General features: G+C 42.8%; 2 protein-coding genes across 9 annotated transcripts in view; one reads left to right on the forward strand and one right to left on the reverse strand.

Annotated features, from left to right (window-relative positions):
* Positions 1–1,879, forward strand: part of stat1a (signal transducer and activator of transcription 1a) — a 20,384-nt gene extending 18,505 nt beyond the window's left edge. For all 4 annotated transcript variants that reach the window (XM_017459021.3, XM_017459022.3, XM_017459023.3 and 1 more), the window contains one exon: positions 69–1,879. In XM_017459021.3, the coding sequence (XP_017314510.1) occupies positions 69–92 (24 nt within the window). In that variant the 3' untranslated portion in view covers positions 93–1,879. The remainder of the gene's footprint in view (positions 1–68) is intronic.
* On the reverse strand, positions 1,058–15,493 carry glsa (glutaminase a). 5 transcript variants are annotated; one of them, XM_053676464.1, is made up of 19 exons: positions 12,668–15,493; positions 12,135–12,182; positions 10,204–10,294; positions 9,439–9,557; positions 7,906–8,035; positions 7,719–7,798; positions 7,376–7,539; positions 7,193–7,251; positions 7,044–7,076; positions 6,835–6,893; positions 6,018–6,084; positions 5,801–5,851; positions 5,497–5,673; positions 5,166–5,297; positions 4,836–4,928; positions 4,695–4,756; positions 4,451–4,527; positions 4,086–4,149; positions 1,058–3,900 (listed from the first exon to the last, which is right to left on the reverse strand). In XM_053676464.1, the coding sequence occupies exons 1-19, from the start codon at positions 12,886–12,888 to the stop codon at positions 3,747–3,749; spliced, it is 1,881 nt and encodes a 626-aa protein (XP_053532439.1). In that variant the 5' UTR covers positions 12,889–15,493; the 3' UTR covers positions 1,058–3,746. The 5 variants fall into 5 exon arrangements, with proteins under 5 accessions (XP_053532439.1, XP_053532442.1, XP_053532441.1 ...); XM_053676467.1 differs by lacking the exon at positions 12,135–12,182; XM_053676466.1 differs by lacking the exon at positions 12,135–12,182 and having other exon boundaries at positions 10,204–10,297.
* Positions 15,494–15,719: the final 226 nt, after the last annotated feature.

The raw sequence follows: 15,719 nt of genomic DNA on the forward strand, positions 1-15,719 counted from the left end.
TTTCTGCATTTCATTTATTTTATTTGAGAGTGATAACCCACCGTTATGTTGTTCTCTCCCGTCTGCAGCTGTGCTGTAACCTTGACGAGTGACGAACCGACAGAGCCGACAGACGTTCACCCCTCATCTCAACCTACAAAACAAATAAGGAAACGCGCGAATGAGGTTCAGCACATCCTCTTCCCACTCACACGGCCTTTTCTCGACGCTGCACCCACAGGTCCTAAAACAAACCAAAAAAAGTCAATTCATTAATTAAAAAAAAAAGTTTTAACGCACCTTACATGTTAAAAGCACTTGCCTGCTGCTGATGCACTTTTCCTCTCGCCTTTGAAATTAGACAGGAAGCTGTCGATGCACAAAAAATTTGAGATATATATATTAGATCAGGGTTTCGCAGCTCTCTGTGCCTTCTTGCATTTATTTTATATTAGAATATTAACAACAAAACAAAAAATGGATTATTTACCATGGTAAGTCACTGTAAATCCAGCTCATCTTCCATTGTAAGATTTCGGTTTATTTACAGAGGCACAGGGACCTCCTTCCTCCTCACACGCTGCTTCCTCTCGTCCAACAAGAACGTTACCGTATAACGTTAACGTAAACCTGACGTGGGGTTATTTCATCACCGTGACAACAAGATGCTCGCGTGAACACCGACTTGTAAAAAAAAAAAAACCCGAAACAATCTTATAAACATGTACGTTTAGAGTTAAGGTATGTCGGTTTATTGTCGTCGTGGTTACTACCCGTTGGGAAACGCCCACATTTGTCTCATCACTGGTACGCAGAACATTTTTTCTGCGCCATAGTGTGTTGTTGACGTAAAAAGTCTCAAAAAGTAGTTCCGCACTGTAAACAAGCGCAAAGCCGACAAGATTATTATTATTATTATTATTACTTTAATGTTCATGACCATTAAGTATTTCCCACGACTGCGCTGTCTGCGGACCAAAAAAAACACCACCACCAACGTCTAAATCATGTGCTTGGAAAGCTTTGCTTTTATTCGATGTTTTGTCTGTGAAATACATCCTCGGCGTCGCCTTTAACACCACTGAACCGGAACAGCGAGAGTACAAACAAAAACATACGCATATCCATATTAATATAGAGTGTGTATATATAAATAAATCTAATACATTCAGTCGTAAACACAGCCTGTGATTGGTCAGAGTGCAGGGTGTCACTAGATTAGATCGATTTCTACAGCTGTTCTTTTTCACCGTGTTACTATCGTACGCTAAAGGATCATAGCTTGCTATAAAAACTCTTCCTCTCTTCTCCAGCAGCAACTCGCGACAAACAGTTTTTTCTTTTATGGGTACATGGTATAAATGCTTTCCCAGCCTGGATACGCAAATTTATTGGCACCCTTTAAAAAGTTTTGCGGTTTTTTTTTGTATTTGGGGGGATGGGGGTAGTTTATTATGTTTACTGTGTGAAAGGGGGAAAAAAAATGTCTGTATTTAAATAAAGCTACAAAGTCTGTCGTATACTGTGTGTATATAAAGGGTGCCAATAATTATGGATTATACTGTGTATATATAGTGATCTTACGCTTTTCTATACACACACCAGACATATTCGAGTATTTTGTTGTCATTTCCTCACAGTCTACAATATGAAATATCAAGATAGTAAACTTTTAAACGACCAGGTTCATGTAAATCTTTTTTATTTTTTTAAATTTTTATGTCCAAATGAAGGCAATTTTCGGTAACCTACTGCTCGATTTAATCATGCACGAGAGTCGGCGTATCCAGGCTGTTCATAAATGAGAATTCCTCTGTGTGTTTTTTTGTTTTGTTTTGTTTGTTTGTTTCAAGTACTTTTCACCCGATAAATAAATAAATAAAATACATAAGTAAACAAACCGTCGTGAATCTGTTTTGGTCTTTACGTTGTCTTACCTCTGATCTTAATTTCTCTGGTCCCTAAAACTCACCGGTCACACTTCAGTACATTCAGAACTGATTTCGAAAACACACACACACACACACACACACACACACGCTAAACACACATCAGCCCATAATCAGCAATACAGTGCATCACAATAATACAAAGTTAAACACACTTTAAAACTACAGCACAGAGGAAACACACACACACACACATATTCGGGATAAATAAAACTGTGAAGAAAATTTTTTGCGTGCACCCCAGGTATATAAATAAGAACCCTTCAGAATTGCACACAAGTCACATAGTACATAGGCCACCTGCTCCGAGACGGAGCACGAGAAGTCCGACAAAATAAAATTAAAAGGTGCGAGTTTGAACATTTTCGTCCTGCACTGATAACCTGGGAAATCTGCATCACACGATACAAACTAAAGGTTCACGCCGCGAACGTGTAACACGTGGATGAAAAAAAACGTGTGGAAATCTTTATGGTCCGGAGTGACTCGTGTTTAGACGACACGTTTTAACGCATTTAAACTTCTACGCGCCCAGAGGCAGCCAGGAGAGTATTCTCCTGCGATTTATTTATTTATTTATTTATGTATTTTAAAAACGTAACAAGAAACGTCGTAAAACCTGAATTAAAAACTAGATTTTCCCACCGCGCTGGACGTCGTTTATCACTGGTGATGGACTTAAGCTGTTCGAATAAAGTTTTCGTTACTTAGAGAGCCAAGTGGGTCAGTTTGGATAAACCAAATTGAAATAGAAACATAGAACACGGCTTTCGAGCAATCGGACGTCCGAACGTTAATTCTACAGCCGTAGGTTCGGGGGCGGAGCTCTGCGTACGCTGGGTACGAGGGGGCGGGCTCGAGGAGTAAGTAAACAGATAGTTCAAATTGGATTCACCTCAACGTACTATACATCTTTACAAGTCTTAGCTAATGCACCTTTCATTTTTAAACAGATCTACAGTCTGATTGGCTGAGCCACGTGTTAAAATCCACAATATACACGCAGAACGAATTCTGTTTTAATGCGGCAGGTTTTAAACAAAAACACGAGCCGTCGTCCTGTCAGTAGAACACCGTACTCTTTACCCGTTATGTGCGGAACCCCCTGACCTGGAGAACGTTTCATATTCACTGGAAGACAAACATACTTATTTTTTTTTTAATGAATGTGTATTCCCTGCTTCAGGTTGAATATTGTGATGTACCGTGTTAGTGATTATTGATGCTTGATTTATAACCATTAACCCTTCACAACCCATTAAAAAGGCAAACAACCATGCGATCGGAGAAAAGCTCATCCACGATCCCAAACCTGATCGATCATTTCTTTTTAAAAAAAAAACTAAATAAATAAAATAAAGTCTTACTTTTTGTAGCTACCGGAAAAAAACTACGACACTAAATATTTCCTAACACTACACTTATACATAATATACAACACATTCAGTGTGTGTATGGATCAATAATACAGCTGCAGTAAAGGGAAATGTCACAGCGTTGCCAGATTGAAAGGATTTAAACCCTCCTAATTAACGGTAATGGACTTATAGCCACAGTTAGAATGACATTTATTTATAGTCAAGGTTTCCTGATTTGATAGAAGAAATGGCAATGAAGCAGAATTTCACCAATCTGGCAACCCTGTGGAGCATCACCTGCAGGTTACATACGTATACGCACAACACACACACCATCTATAATAAATACACCCTTACGCACAAACACGTGACCACATCCCTACACAGGGTCTACGGAGATAATCATCAGGAACATGACGCGCACACAAACACACACACACACACACACACAAACACACACTCAGAGCAAGCCATCAAGGTTCTTCTCAGCAGTCTCTTTGTCCCCGGCGGGCCGGCTCTCCTGAGGACTGTACTTGTTGTGGTAATCCTGCAGAATCGTCACAACGTCATGATGACCGAAGTGTACAGCCTCGTCCATGGGTGTGTTCCCCCACCTACACACACACACACACACACACACACACACACGCAATATTAATTTGTTTTATTAACTTCAAAAGAGCGAGAGAGAAAAAAAGAGAGGGGTTGGGTTCACCACACCGACGTCCCTCAACCTTAAAAATGCTGCTATAACCGGATACAATAAAAAATAAAAAATCTTTTTTAAAAAAGCTCTTACCTGTCTCTGGGTTCGGGGTTCACCTTACAGGCCTCGAGAAGGAAGCGCACAACCTCAGTGTGACCTGCAAGACACACACACAGAACTGAACAAACCCCAATAATATGGCTAATGTGATGTGACTGCCCACACACGTCATAAATACGCGTGCAGATTTATATTCCTGCACCACTAGGTGGAAGAAAGCACAGTGAAGAGCAATCAGAGCTACTTCTGAGACATGCGGATGAGAAAAGACGGATATGTCAGTGTAACTGCAGTTCAGCTGCCAGCCAGCAGGGGGCAGTAATGTAATAGTAGTAGCAATAATAATAATAATAATAATAATAATAATAATAATAATAATAATGAGGAGCTGTCAGTACCTTCAGCAGCAGCAACGTGAAGCGCCGTCCTGGAGTCATAATCTCTCTGCTCCATGTCCATCGAGGACAGAGCGAACCTACGGACACACACACACTCGCTGTGTCAGAAAGGATGTGGGAAGAAAAGTGTGCCATGGGCTATAGGTGAGACAGGTGCTGCAAGAGTGTGTGTATGTGTGCGCACGCACGTGTGTGTGTGTGCGTGCGCGCGTGTGTGTGTGCGCGCGTGTGTGTGTGCGCGCACCTCCTCAGTGCAGACACGTCCCCTGTGTACGCAGCAAACAGCAGATTAATAACAGATTTGACCTGGAAGAGAGAAAAACACATTATAGTTAATACAGAAAGGACAGGGCAGCTGTGATTGGAGGACGTACGTGTCACTCACCCGCTCGTCTCCGCCCTCTCGCCGAGGATCCAGCTTCTTAGCAAAGTGACGCAGATTATCATAGTTGTGGAAGTTACACAGATGCACCAGATCCTACACACACACACACACACACACACACACACACACACACACGGAGAGTCTTGTATAAATTGATATGTACAGTATACACATTAGTCTGAGAGTTGAGTAGAGTTAATCTCTCGGTGAGGACTGAATACTGAAATTACACGCTATTCAGAATTTACATGAGAGTTTACACATGTGTAAGCGTTGTAATGAGAGAGAGAGAGAGAGAGAGAGAGAGAGAGAGACACACAGAAAGGGTACCGTGCAGAACTTGATGCCACGGACGCTGTTCCCCAGTTTGTCCAGAGGAGGAGACCAGCACATGATACCCATCACATTCGGAACCACCAACAAAATACCACCAGCCACACCTGACTTCGCTGGTAAACCCACCTACAACACACACACACGCACACACACACACACACACACACACACACACACACACACGTAACTCTGTATGACTGAAGTGTAGCCTCCATCCGGCTGTGTAACTATGTGAACTGAACTGAATAAAAACAGAACTATATTATATATATATGTGTGTGTGTGTGTGTGTGTGTGTGTGTGTGTGAGAGAGAGAGAGACTCACATGGAAGGCGAACTGGCCGGAGAAGTCGTACATGCCGCAGGAGTGCATGAGGCTCAGCGTGTTCCTCACGGCCTCGGGGTTCAGTACACGCTCGCCTGTGATTGGACAGAATCCTCCGTTGGCCAACGTAGCCGCCATCACGCTAGCACTCTCACACGTCACCTCTATAGAACACAGCTACACACACACACACACACACACACACACACACACACACACACACACACACACACAGAATAAAACGCTCTATAACATGGCAAAACTCAAAGTTTCCAGATTAAATATTTTATAAAATCATCCTGACCTGGAAGTAGAAGTCCAGGATAGCGGTCATATCTGTGCCCTCTGGGAAACACTGTACAAGGGAGAGAGAGAGAGAGAGAAAAAGGTTATTAGAATAATTTATGATGGTGTTATAAGTAACAAAATGTTAATAAATAATGATAAAAATACATGAATCACCTTCTATTGTTAAAATAATAAAGTCTGGATTATTATTATTATTATTATTATTATTATACCTTCTTCTCCTTCAGATAGTAACCGATGGCAAAGTTCCTGTCTCCAGACATTCTCTCAGACTGAAACCTGGACCACACAAACACACACCAACACCCCTTTATTCACCTCTACACATGTTCAATTCTGCTGAAATATGAAATACTTCTGAGTGAGCAGCGATATTAAAAAGTGTCTCTATTTAACAGACTGAAGCCGATGTCGTGCTGATTTGGTCACGGTTCTAGATGTTTCTGCAACGTTTACCTCCATACAGGTATTATTATTATTATTTTTTTTTTTATTTTTTTTATTTACACCTAGTGGTCAAATATGGGAACTGCAACAAGCGCTAAGTGAGCTCCAGACGGGCCGGAATTACGCTGCCCCATGCTCAGGGGGCGGAGCAACAGAGACAGGACAGGTGATGGCAGGGTTGCCAGATTAGCTAAGGTTAGTATTAACAAAATACTCCTAGTCAACCAAGATCTTGTTTTACAGCAAATAATCGGAATGAATTAATAAATCGAATACATTTCCACAAAGAAGGGCAGAGCGTAAGTGCAGACGGTGTGTGTGTGATGTACCGAACCATTTCTACTGTAAGACACAGTGTAAAGACTGAGAAAGGGGCAAGGGGGATTTAAGTGGATAACATCCGTGCATCAGAAACACATGTGAAACACTTATCTCCCTACACAAATGATGAGGGAGGAAAAAAAAAGAAAAGAAAACGCGTCCTTCCCCCCCCCCCCCCCACCCTCCCAGATTCACTTTTGTGTGTGTGTGTGTGTGCGCGCTAGATTCAGGTGTGGATTTTGAGAGGAAGCAGAGACTCACGTCGCATTGCTGAAACCCACGTGCTCGTTCCCAGCCATCTTTTTCATGAAGTTCATCACCTACCACGCAGACACATAAGCAAACGCTGTCAGAGCTCCGACGCCCGCGTGTTTATTTACTTATTTATTTATTTACAGTGTTAAACCCTGTAGTCCACGGAGAACGCCTGTCGCGTTGGGATCGAACCGTTCCGATCCCATTTTACTCACATAGTCGAACTTCTCTGCATTTCCGGCACCTTGCTGTAAAACAGACACAGAACACATGAGAACGCAGTGACGCCGGACAGATGGACGTTCTCCGACGAGCTCGGAATCCTTTAGGAGCGTCGCTATAAAACGGCGTGAACGGGATTTACCTTGATGAGTGAGGTACAGACTATCGCTCCTGCGTTCACCATCGGATTGTGTGGCTTATCTGCAAAAATAACCATTATTATGATAATAGAAAACACCACGACGTCAGCGATTATTTAGATAAATAACGTATAGGAGATATATATGTATAATGTGAGGGGGTTTTACGCGCGTGTGTGTCTCACCGTCCTCGTTGAGGAACAGCTTGTTGAAGCGCAGCCCGCTGGGTTCTTTCCCGATGAAGCGGTGCACGTACTCGGTGCCGTGATCGTGAACGGCGATGGCGTATTTCAGCGGCTTCACGCACGACTGCAGGCAGAATGGCACTTTAGTATCGCCTGCTGTGTGTCTGCGTTGGAAAAAAACAAACAAACAAACAAACAAACAAACAAAAAAATCCCAGATTATTCACGTTAGTGCACTTCTTCTTAACGCATTATCGTTTCTATAGTAACGGCTCGCTCGCTCGTTTTTGAATCGCTGTGGTATGAGAGGAATAAAACACCGGGAAGATAATCGGCGTCTTACCTCTGGCCATCAACAGTACAGAGAGACACGGCCCAGTAATCAGGACTGAACTTAGCCAGCTGGGGGATGTAGTCTGCCACCTGCACACCAATACAACATCAACACAAATCCTCTTCTTTACCAGGTATAGACGTCTTATATCTCTCTCTCACTCACACACACACACACACTCTGATAACAGCGTCACCTGTCCTCCAGAGAGCTTCTTGGCGCCTTCGTATAGCTCGTCGATGTGCGATGTGAACGACTGGAAATCAGGAATCACAAACTTCTTCCGGAACGCCTGAGAGAGCAGCACAATGTTGCTCTGGACACATCTACACACACACACACACACACACACACACATCTTTCTGTGTACCTTCTGGTCATCAATTACACCAAATAATACAGAAATCCTTTCCAAAATCATTTGCACGTGCGGTTTCTGGACTGAGGAACTTGTTCACAGCTCGTTAGGAACGTTTTTTATTGCCGTACTGTACGCGTGTCGATTTCCTGACGATTGTCCCCCCCCCCCCCCCCCGTATCTGTCAGGTTGTAGTGGGAGTATTTCCGTCCGGTCGAACATGTGACTCAGCATCCAAAGGTCCGTATTGAGCTGGTGTGCGTCATCCGGCTTCGCTCAAACTTACAGAACGGCTGTGCGTCGTCGACACAGCGGAAGAAGCCAATACTACTTTTAGGAATAATCGTGACCCAGTGGCAGCTTTTATACAGTACAGAACAGAACCTTGTGGAACCACCAAGCCTTACTTTCGTTTTCACAGAGAAGCCATCGTAAATATTTACACACTGAGAACAATCGGGTAAAGACCTGAGAGAGGAAACAGCCTGTCCTCTGGACCCCGACAACATTTTCAGTCCGTCTGGAAGAATAACAGCATCTACGGAGAGCGAGTAATCCAAGCTAAAAAAAGTCAGTAGTCTTTTCAGTATCAGTATCCCTTTAGTCAGTATTCGGCCATTTACTACTTTAACCAGCGCTTTTTCAGTACGATGATGAGCTGTAAATCCTGACTGAAGCATTTTGTGCATATTGTTCAGTCATGCTTGGCATTTTAACACCTAAACAAAGACATTTACATTACATATGCTGATGTTTGCTAGCCCCGCTAAAGCAATATTAGACATTGGGGGGGAGTAGAGTCATTACATAGCCACTGGAGGTTGCACAGCAAATATACTCTAATCCTACAACCTATTCTCGTCAGAACTACATGCCAGATGGGGGGAAGCTTTATACACAAACATTTAATCTGGATGTGACTGGATGCTTCTGAATACTGTCAGCCAATCAGAAATGTGTATTATCTCATCTAGTGTATTTCATCACTTAAATATATAAAATAGATAAAACTGTCCCTTGGTTTAACATATATAAAGGATAATAGAGTCCTGGATTGGAATTACAGAGTGACACACACACACACACACACACACCCCTTTTTATCCTTTTGCACAAAGCTGCAGATGATGATTGAGACACCAGGTCAGGATATGCTGCTGAATATTTAATAATGAGCTGTGGTAGATGTTCACACAACAGCCAATCACACGCCTGGAGAACCGAATCAGTCAATAACGAATAATTCATTACTGGGAGATATAAGATCTTTATAACCAATTCAAAACTAAAAGAAGTGTTTATCATGATCTCACACACACACACACACACACACACACACACACACACACACACGGTAATGAGAGTTGTTACTTTTTAAAGAGGTGTCGATCCAGTGCTCCATCAGATGAGGTCTTCAGTGTGATCTTCAGCATCTCCATACACTCCTTCAGACGGGGATCTCCTGTACGCAGACCTGTCGCTTTCAACGCCTGCACACATACGCATGCTCACACACACACACACACACACACACAGAGAGAGCGAGTGAGAGATCATGATGTAAATCAGAATTTGTTAAACATAGCAGTCAACACTAAGAGAACTTTGTGGCTTCTATAATGCATGTTAGATTGCATGGGGTACTCGCTGAAAGGACTCCAGAATGCTCATTGGAAGGGTTCTAGAATGTGTGCTGCTCGTTGGAAGGGTTCTAGAATGTGGGATGCTTAGTGGAAGGGTTCTAGAGTGTGTGCTGCTCGTTGGAAGGGTTCTAGAGTGTGTTCTGCTTAGTGGAAGGGTTCTAGAGTGTGGGATGCTTAGTGGAAGGGTTCTAGAGTGTGTTCTGCTTAGTGGAAGGGTTCTAGAGTGTGTGCTGCTTAGTGGAAGGGTTCTAGAATGTGTGCTGCTTAGTGGAAGGGTTCTAGAATGTGGGCTGCTTAGTGGAAGGGTTCTAGAGTGTGGATTGACATGGGGTGCTTGCTATGAGGATTCTAGAATGTAGAACTGGAGGAGTTTTGCATAATTCCACATAAAGCCTGATTCGATATGATGATAAACCAGTGTGTGTGTGTGTGTGTATGTATATATGTATACGCACACACACACACACACACACACACACACACACACACACACCGTAGTAAACTTGTGTGCTGGGATTTTTTCTTGGCCCTCAGCAATGGTGTAGAAGAGCAGATCCTCCAGACTGGGCAGGATTCCTGCCTTCCTTCTTCTGTAGATAAAACACACACACACACACACACACACACACACACGAAATTGGTCACGATCAAGTAAGAAATACTAAACCACAGTAAAGGTTGGTACTGATCATCACAGACACTGTGAGGGAGAAGACACTCAAGACAGCTAGAGATGCAGTGACAGCAGAGGAAAAGCCTGAAATCACACACTGATTCCACACATCTCAGCAGGGGGAAGGTCCACCTCAGTGCTGCAGTGCGTTGTGGGACAGCTGAGGAGCGTTCCTCCATGATGGAGCGGGGATTTTAAAAATAAACAAACAAAAAGCAAAAAAGGATGTAGCTTCTTTCAATGGGGAGGCGCATCCAGAGACACATCACAGAGAACATCTGTCCCACATACGCTGGGAGGCAGTTTAAAGTTCTGTGTTCTTGAAGAACTTCGAGAACGTGTCCTCGCGAACTTCTCGAAAAACATGACGGACAAAACCGTCAATCCGGCTGGGTATTTAAAAAAAAAAAATACAGCATAGAGATAATATCCTAAAGCACTATAAGAAGTTTCTGCAAATCTCACGATACATTTTGTTATAATTTTATTATATTAAATAAATATATGAGCACAGGTGGAACCGTAACACTGCATTCTGTCCACCAGGAGAACGCTGTGATGTCATCGCACCCTGTGACTAGAACACACCTAGTATGACTCACAGGAGATGCCTCTGTGATGTAATCTCTGGATGGTTGGGAGGGGTCTACTATGTGGAATGTTTAATGAAAGGGTACTAGAATGGGGAATGTTTACAAGAATTGTTACAACAGCTCTAGAACGTGGGACGCCTGCTGGAACGGCTCTAGAACGTGGGACGCCTGCTGGAACGGCTCTAGAACGTGGGACGCCTGCTGGAACGGCTCTAGAACGTGGGACGCCTGCTGGAACGGCTCTAGAACGTGGGACGCCTGCTGGAACGGCTCTAGAACGTGGGACGCCTGCTGGAACGGCTCTAGAACGTGGGACGCCTGCTGGAACGGCGCTAGAACATGGGACGCCTGCTGGAACGGCTCTAGAACGTGGGACGCCTGCTGGAACGGCTCTATAATATGGATTAACGTGCGAGATGTTTGTCAAAAAGACTCTAGAATGCTGAAGGCTTGGCGGAAGGGTTCTGTGGGAGGACCGTTGGAAGGGTTCTAGAATGTTTGTTAGAAGGTTTCTAGAATGTGGAACACTTGCTGGGAGGGTTCTAGAAATGTCGAATGCTAGAACGTGCAGTATTTGTCGAAAGAGTTCTAAAGTGTCAGATGTCAGAAGGGTTCTAGGACGAGGACATGAACGCAGAGATATTCTAGAACATGTCATGGTAGAAGGGCTTGGGACTGAGGAGGGTTCTAGAATGCATAACTGTGGAAGGGAAGACAGACAGACATAAATGCAAAAAAATGAAACAAAACAAAAATACTTACAGAACAAATGCAAAAGTGAGCAGATCGATCATCACAGGGAGAAAAAACACAAACACACACACACACACACACACAGTGTCAATGAAATATTTACTCATAAAACATCATACAAAATCATCATCATCATCATCACACGTCAGAAGACTGAAACAGAAATACAGGCATGATAAAAGTGCAAGTGTTAGTAGAAATATACAGATTATCATCTCTCACACACGCAAGCATCTACACACAGATGTAGAGGATACACTGATGACCTTCAACAGTCTCGCTCACACACACACACACACACACACACACACACACACACACACACACACACAGAGAGAGAGAGAGAGAGAACAGTCTGTCTTTCTCCAGGGATTCACTGGCAGATCACATGAACATGGCTCCTACCACCACATGTGTTTATGTTGCGGAACAGGTTCCTCACTCGTTCCTGGACTGTGGAGGTCATGAAAGGAACCATGGTGATGCTTCTGGTTTCTGAGTAGTTTCGCTCGTTATATTCACACATTTAGGTAAAACCATCTTGAAGTGCATTCAGGAGCATTTTCCAGCACATTTTATATATATATATATATATATATGTATATGTATATGTAAATGTATATGTATGTGTGTGTGTGTGTCAAAAATATATAGAAAAAGATATCGTCTGATGACGTTAATATCATAATATTCTGTAAAATCATAGGGTTTTTTTTTACTTTAAATGATTTGCTGTATACTTTAATTACAGTCGAGTGTACGTTATAAATGTATTTCAAAGCCATTTATTAGATGAATATCGTGATATCGCGTGTCTCAGTACCGTGATATCGTGATGTTTGCGTCACATCGCTCAGCTCTATTAGCATGCTAGCTGAACATGAACGGGTTTATATGTATATTTTCAGCATGCTAGCGCTGTAATGTATATTACTCACTTCTCGTTGGCTGCATCTTTGTCGTTTTTTGTTTGACCAGAGCTCGTGCACAGATAACGGCGGCATCCTCCGGCGGGAGCACGCGCGCCCGTCCACGTCGCCGGTGTGACTTTGTCGCGAGCGGCTCGTGACGTCTTATCCCTGGCGATAACAAATAACGGACTCGTCCTGTTTGGTTTGAGCAGTTCCTTCAAAGCGACCGAACACCTAAACGGCCACATTGTCAGTCTTTCAGTGTACACCTTAAAGCGAACCGGAAATCACGAGCGCTCGCTAGATATTAAATCTAAAAATGTATCGGATTAATCCTGCTCTGCTTTCTCCGCCTCCGCTCGCCGCGCTATTGGAGTAGAACGGCGCGCGCCTTCCCTTCCCGCATTCCCATTGGTCCGCGTCAGACCATTCTCAACGTCGATTGGCTAAATCAGGTGTCACTCATTAATAATGCGGAAATGCAAATTAGCCGCCCGGTGAGAGGTGAAAAGCTAAATAAAGCCAGCTCAGCTAGACGTGTGGTAATGTGAGGAACGGAGCTCAGCTGCATCTGCGTCAGCTCACATACAACTTTACATGTTAAATAAAGTTTAGATGTTAATATATTAAATTCAATCAGAATTAAATTAAAGCGGTTTTTATCGTTTATAAATTCATTACAATGGCAAACTTTTCTACTCTAGCTTAGTGCTAACAAGTAATCACAACAATAATATTATCATTAAAAAGCGACTAAAGACTATTTTATATAGTTTCCTCAGCTTTTATTAACTGTTTTTCTTTTACGAGCTATTCTATATGAATTATTCTTATTAACTATTTTTTAATGTTTACATATATGCATTCTTTTTCTTTTTTTTATTATTACTGCTCATATTATGTTCCTATCTGATTATCATTTAGAGCTGCATTTTATGTATAAAATGTGCATTAAAATTTGACATTATCATGTTAAAAAGCAGCTCAATACATTTTCATACACTATATTTTAGGCTTTCTTCTGTACCCTACAACTGTTTTTTTTTTCTCTCTCTCTCATGTTGTCCCTTAATGATTTATATCTAAAAATCCTATCCTGAAAAAAGACCAGGACACACATAAAGGCTGTTTGTGATTGTGCTGGCTGTAAATTCATCCACTGGTTAATACTATTGAAACAAGTAATCCAGTCCAGGATTTAATCCAAGTGTATTTATAATTACAAAACCCAAAGCAATGTGAAAAGGCCTCATATTCAGCCTATCAGCAATCAGATTATATACATTATGCTTACTGATATATATTTTTTCATTGCAGGTGAATGTAATATAGTTTAGACATTTGTTCATCAATGAGCACTGAGGAGAAGAAACTCATCATGTGAGATAGAGGTAAACAGGAAGTCTGAGTCTCAGCAGGAGGAAGCACTGTGACTCGGGAGTTATTTTTACATCAGGTCTATCAGGTTAGAAATCCCCTCTACTGACTATTAACTTGATTGGTGCACGTGAGCCGTGATTCTCCAGGGGATCTGTGGTGCATCAGATCACAGGTCTTCGAGAAATCTCTCCCTTATGCATGATACATCCACAGGGACAGAGAAAATCTGTGATGATGAAGATCTGGCCCCGCCTACATACACACACACACACTGGTTTCCACGGTGATGTTACTGCTGGTTCTCCTATGGGACATTCTGTAGATATTAAGGGTGTGTATATATCCTCGGGTGTGTTTGTGTGTAGAGATAATGTTCTATATGTAGCAGATGTTTATAGTGTGGACATTAACATCAAACACTGAACACTGGCCAAAATGGTCACTCACGTCACCGAGCTTAAACAGCACCACACCTTTGTTAAAAAAAAAAAAACAACAACAACTATCAAAGTTTTATTTGTCTGGAACTGGTTATTAATTGTGCACTTGATTGAGGATGTAATTTGGTGCATACAATAAAGGAAACATTGTACAAATAGTCCAGAAATGTCGAGTGCTGAGGTGTAGTGTGTTCCAGATTGGTAACCCATTCTTCAGTACACATTCAGGGCTGTAGTCGAGACCATGTTGGTGAGTTCGAGATCAGAACTTCTTCGGTCCCTAGTGGGCGACAGGGTGGGGTTGCCTCCGGAGTCGGTACGCTGCTGTTGGATTTCGAAGTTCACACATGATGCCTTTCCATGTTTTACGATCCATGGCAATGGCCTTGGTGTCATGGAGACGGAGTCGGTAGTTTTTCAGATCCTCCTGGATTTGCTTGGACCATGTCTTCTTTTGGCGCAGATCTTTGCACCTTCTAGTCCTCTGTCGTTGCCACTAGAAAAAGTAATACGGTATACGGGTGGTGCTCATTCGGCAGACGTGCGCAAACCACCTCAGCCGCCCCGACCGAATCGTCTATCCGATCGCCGGCTGGATGCCGCATCTTGTCCGGAGGACGGTGTCGTTGCGGAATCCATCACGAAGGGAAACACCCAAGATCTGACATCGCGTTTGGAAAAGCTCGAGTTTGTTCTGCTCTGGTTTGAGCAGAAATCCACGTTTCTGATTCGTACAAGAGAACTGCCAGGATCAGCATCTGGAAAAGGCGGATTCGAGATCAGGACTAGCCTAGATCAGATCCAGATTAAGTCTTAAGGGGGTTAAATACAAGTGAGACTGAGTCAAGAGCATCATTTCCTTTTTGAGGCCAAGTCTTCACTTCAACGTGACCTTGTTCATGCATCGTCCCAGTGACTGTCCTGTTTCCGGGGAGAACGAATTACTTCTCATCAAACTTGCGTAAGAAAAGACAAACTCTCCATCATGACCGAGGACATATATGTCTCAATAATGTCTTGAGACTGGACTGAACTCCTACAATCCTACTACACACTCTGAACAGGGAGTCGACTGCTTCTTTTCAGATTTTCTCTCTTGAGCATCAGGTTTCAAAAGCCAACATGAGAGGGCTGATTCGTACCCGTTGATGAAAACACACACACGTACCATCTCCGAATTATTCTGTATGTCTTTATTACAAAATAGTGTTGACGTCTGCAAAGTGAGTCGTTACTGATTGCGCCATTAAAGTAAATCT

This window comes from Ictalurus punctatus, chromosome 27, assembly GCF_001660625.3.
Source record: "Ictalurus punctatus breed USDA103 chromosome 27, Coco_2.0, whole genome shotgun sequence".
NCBI classification, from domain to species: domain Eukaryota; kingdom Metazoa; phylum Chordata; class Actinopteri; order Siluriformes; family Ictaluridae; genus Ictalurus; species Ictalurus punctatus.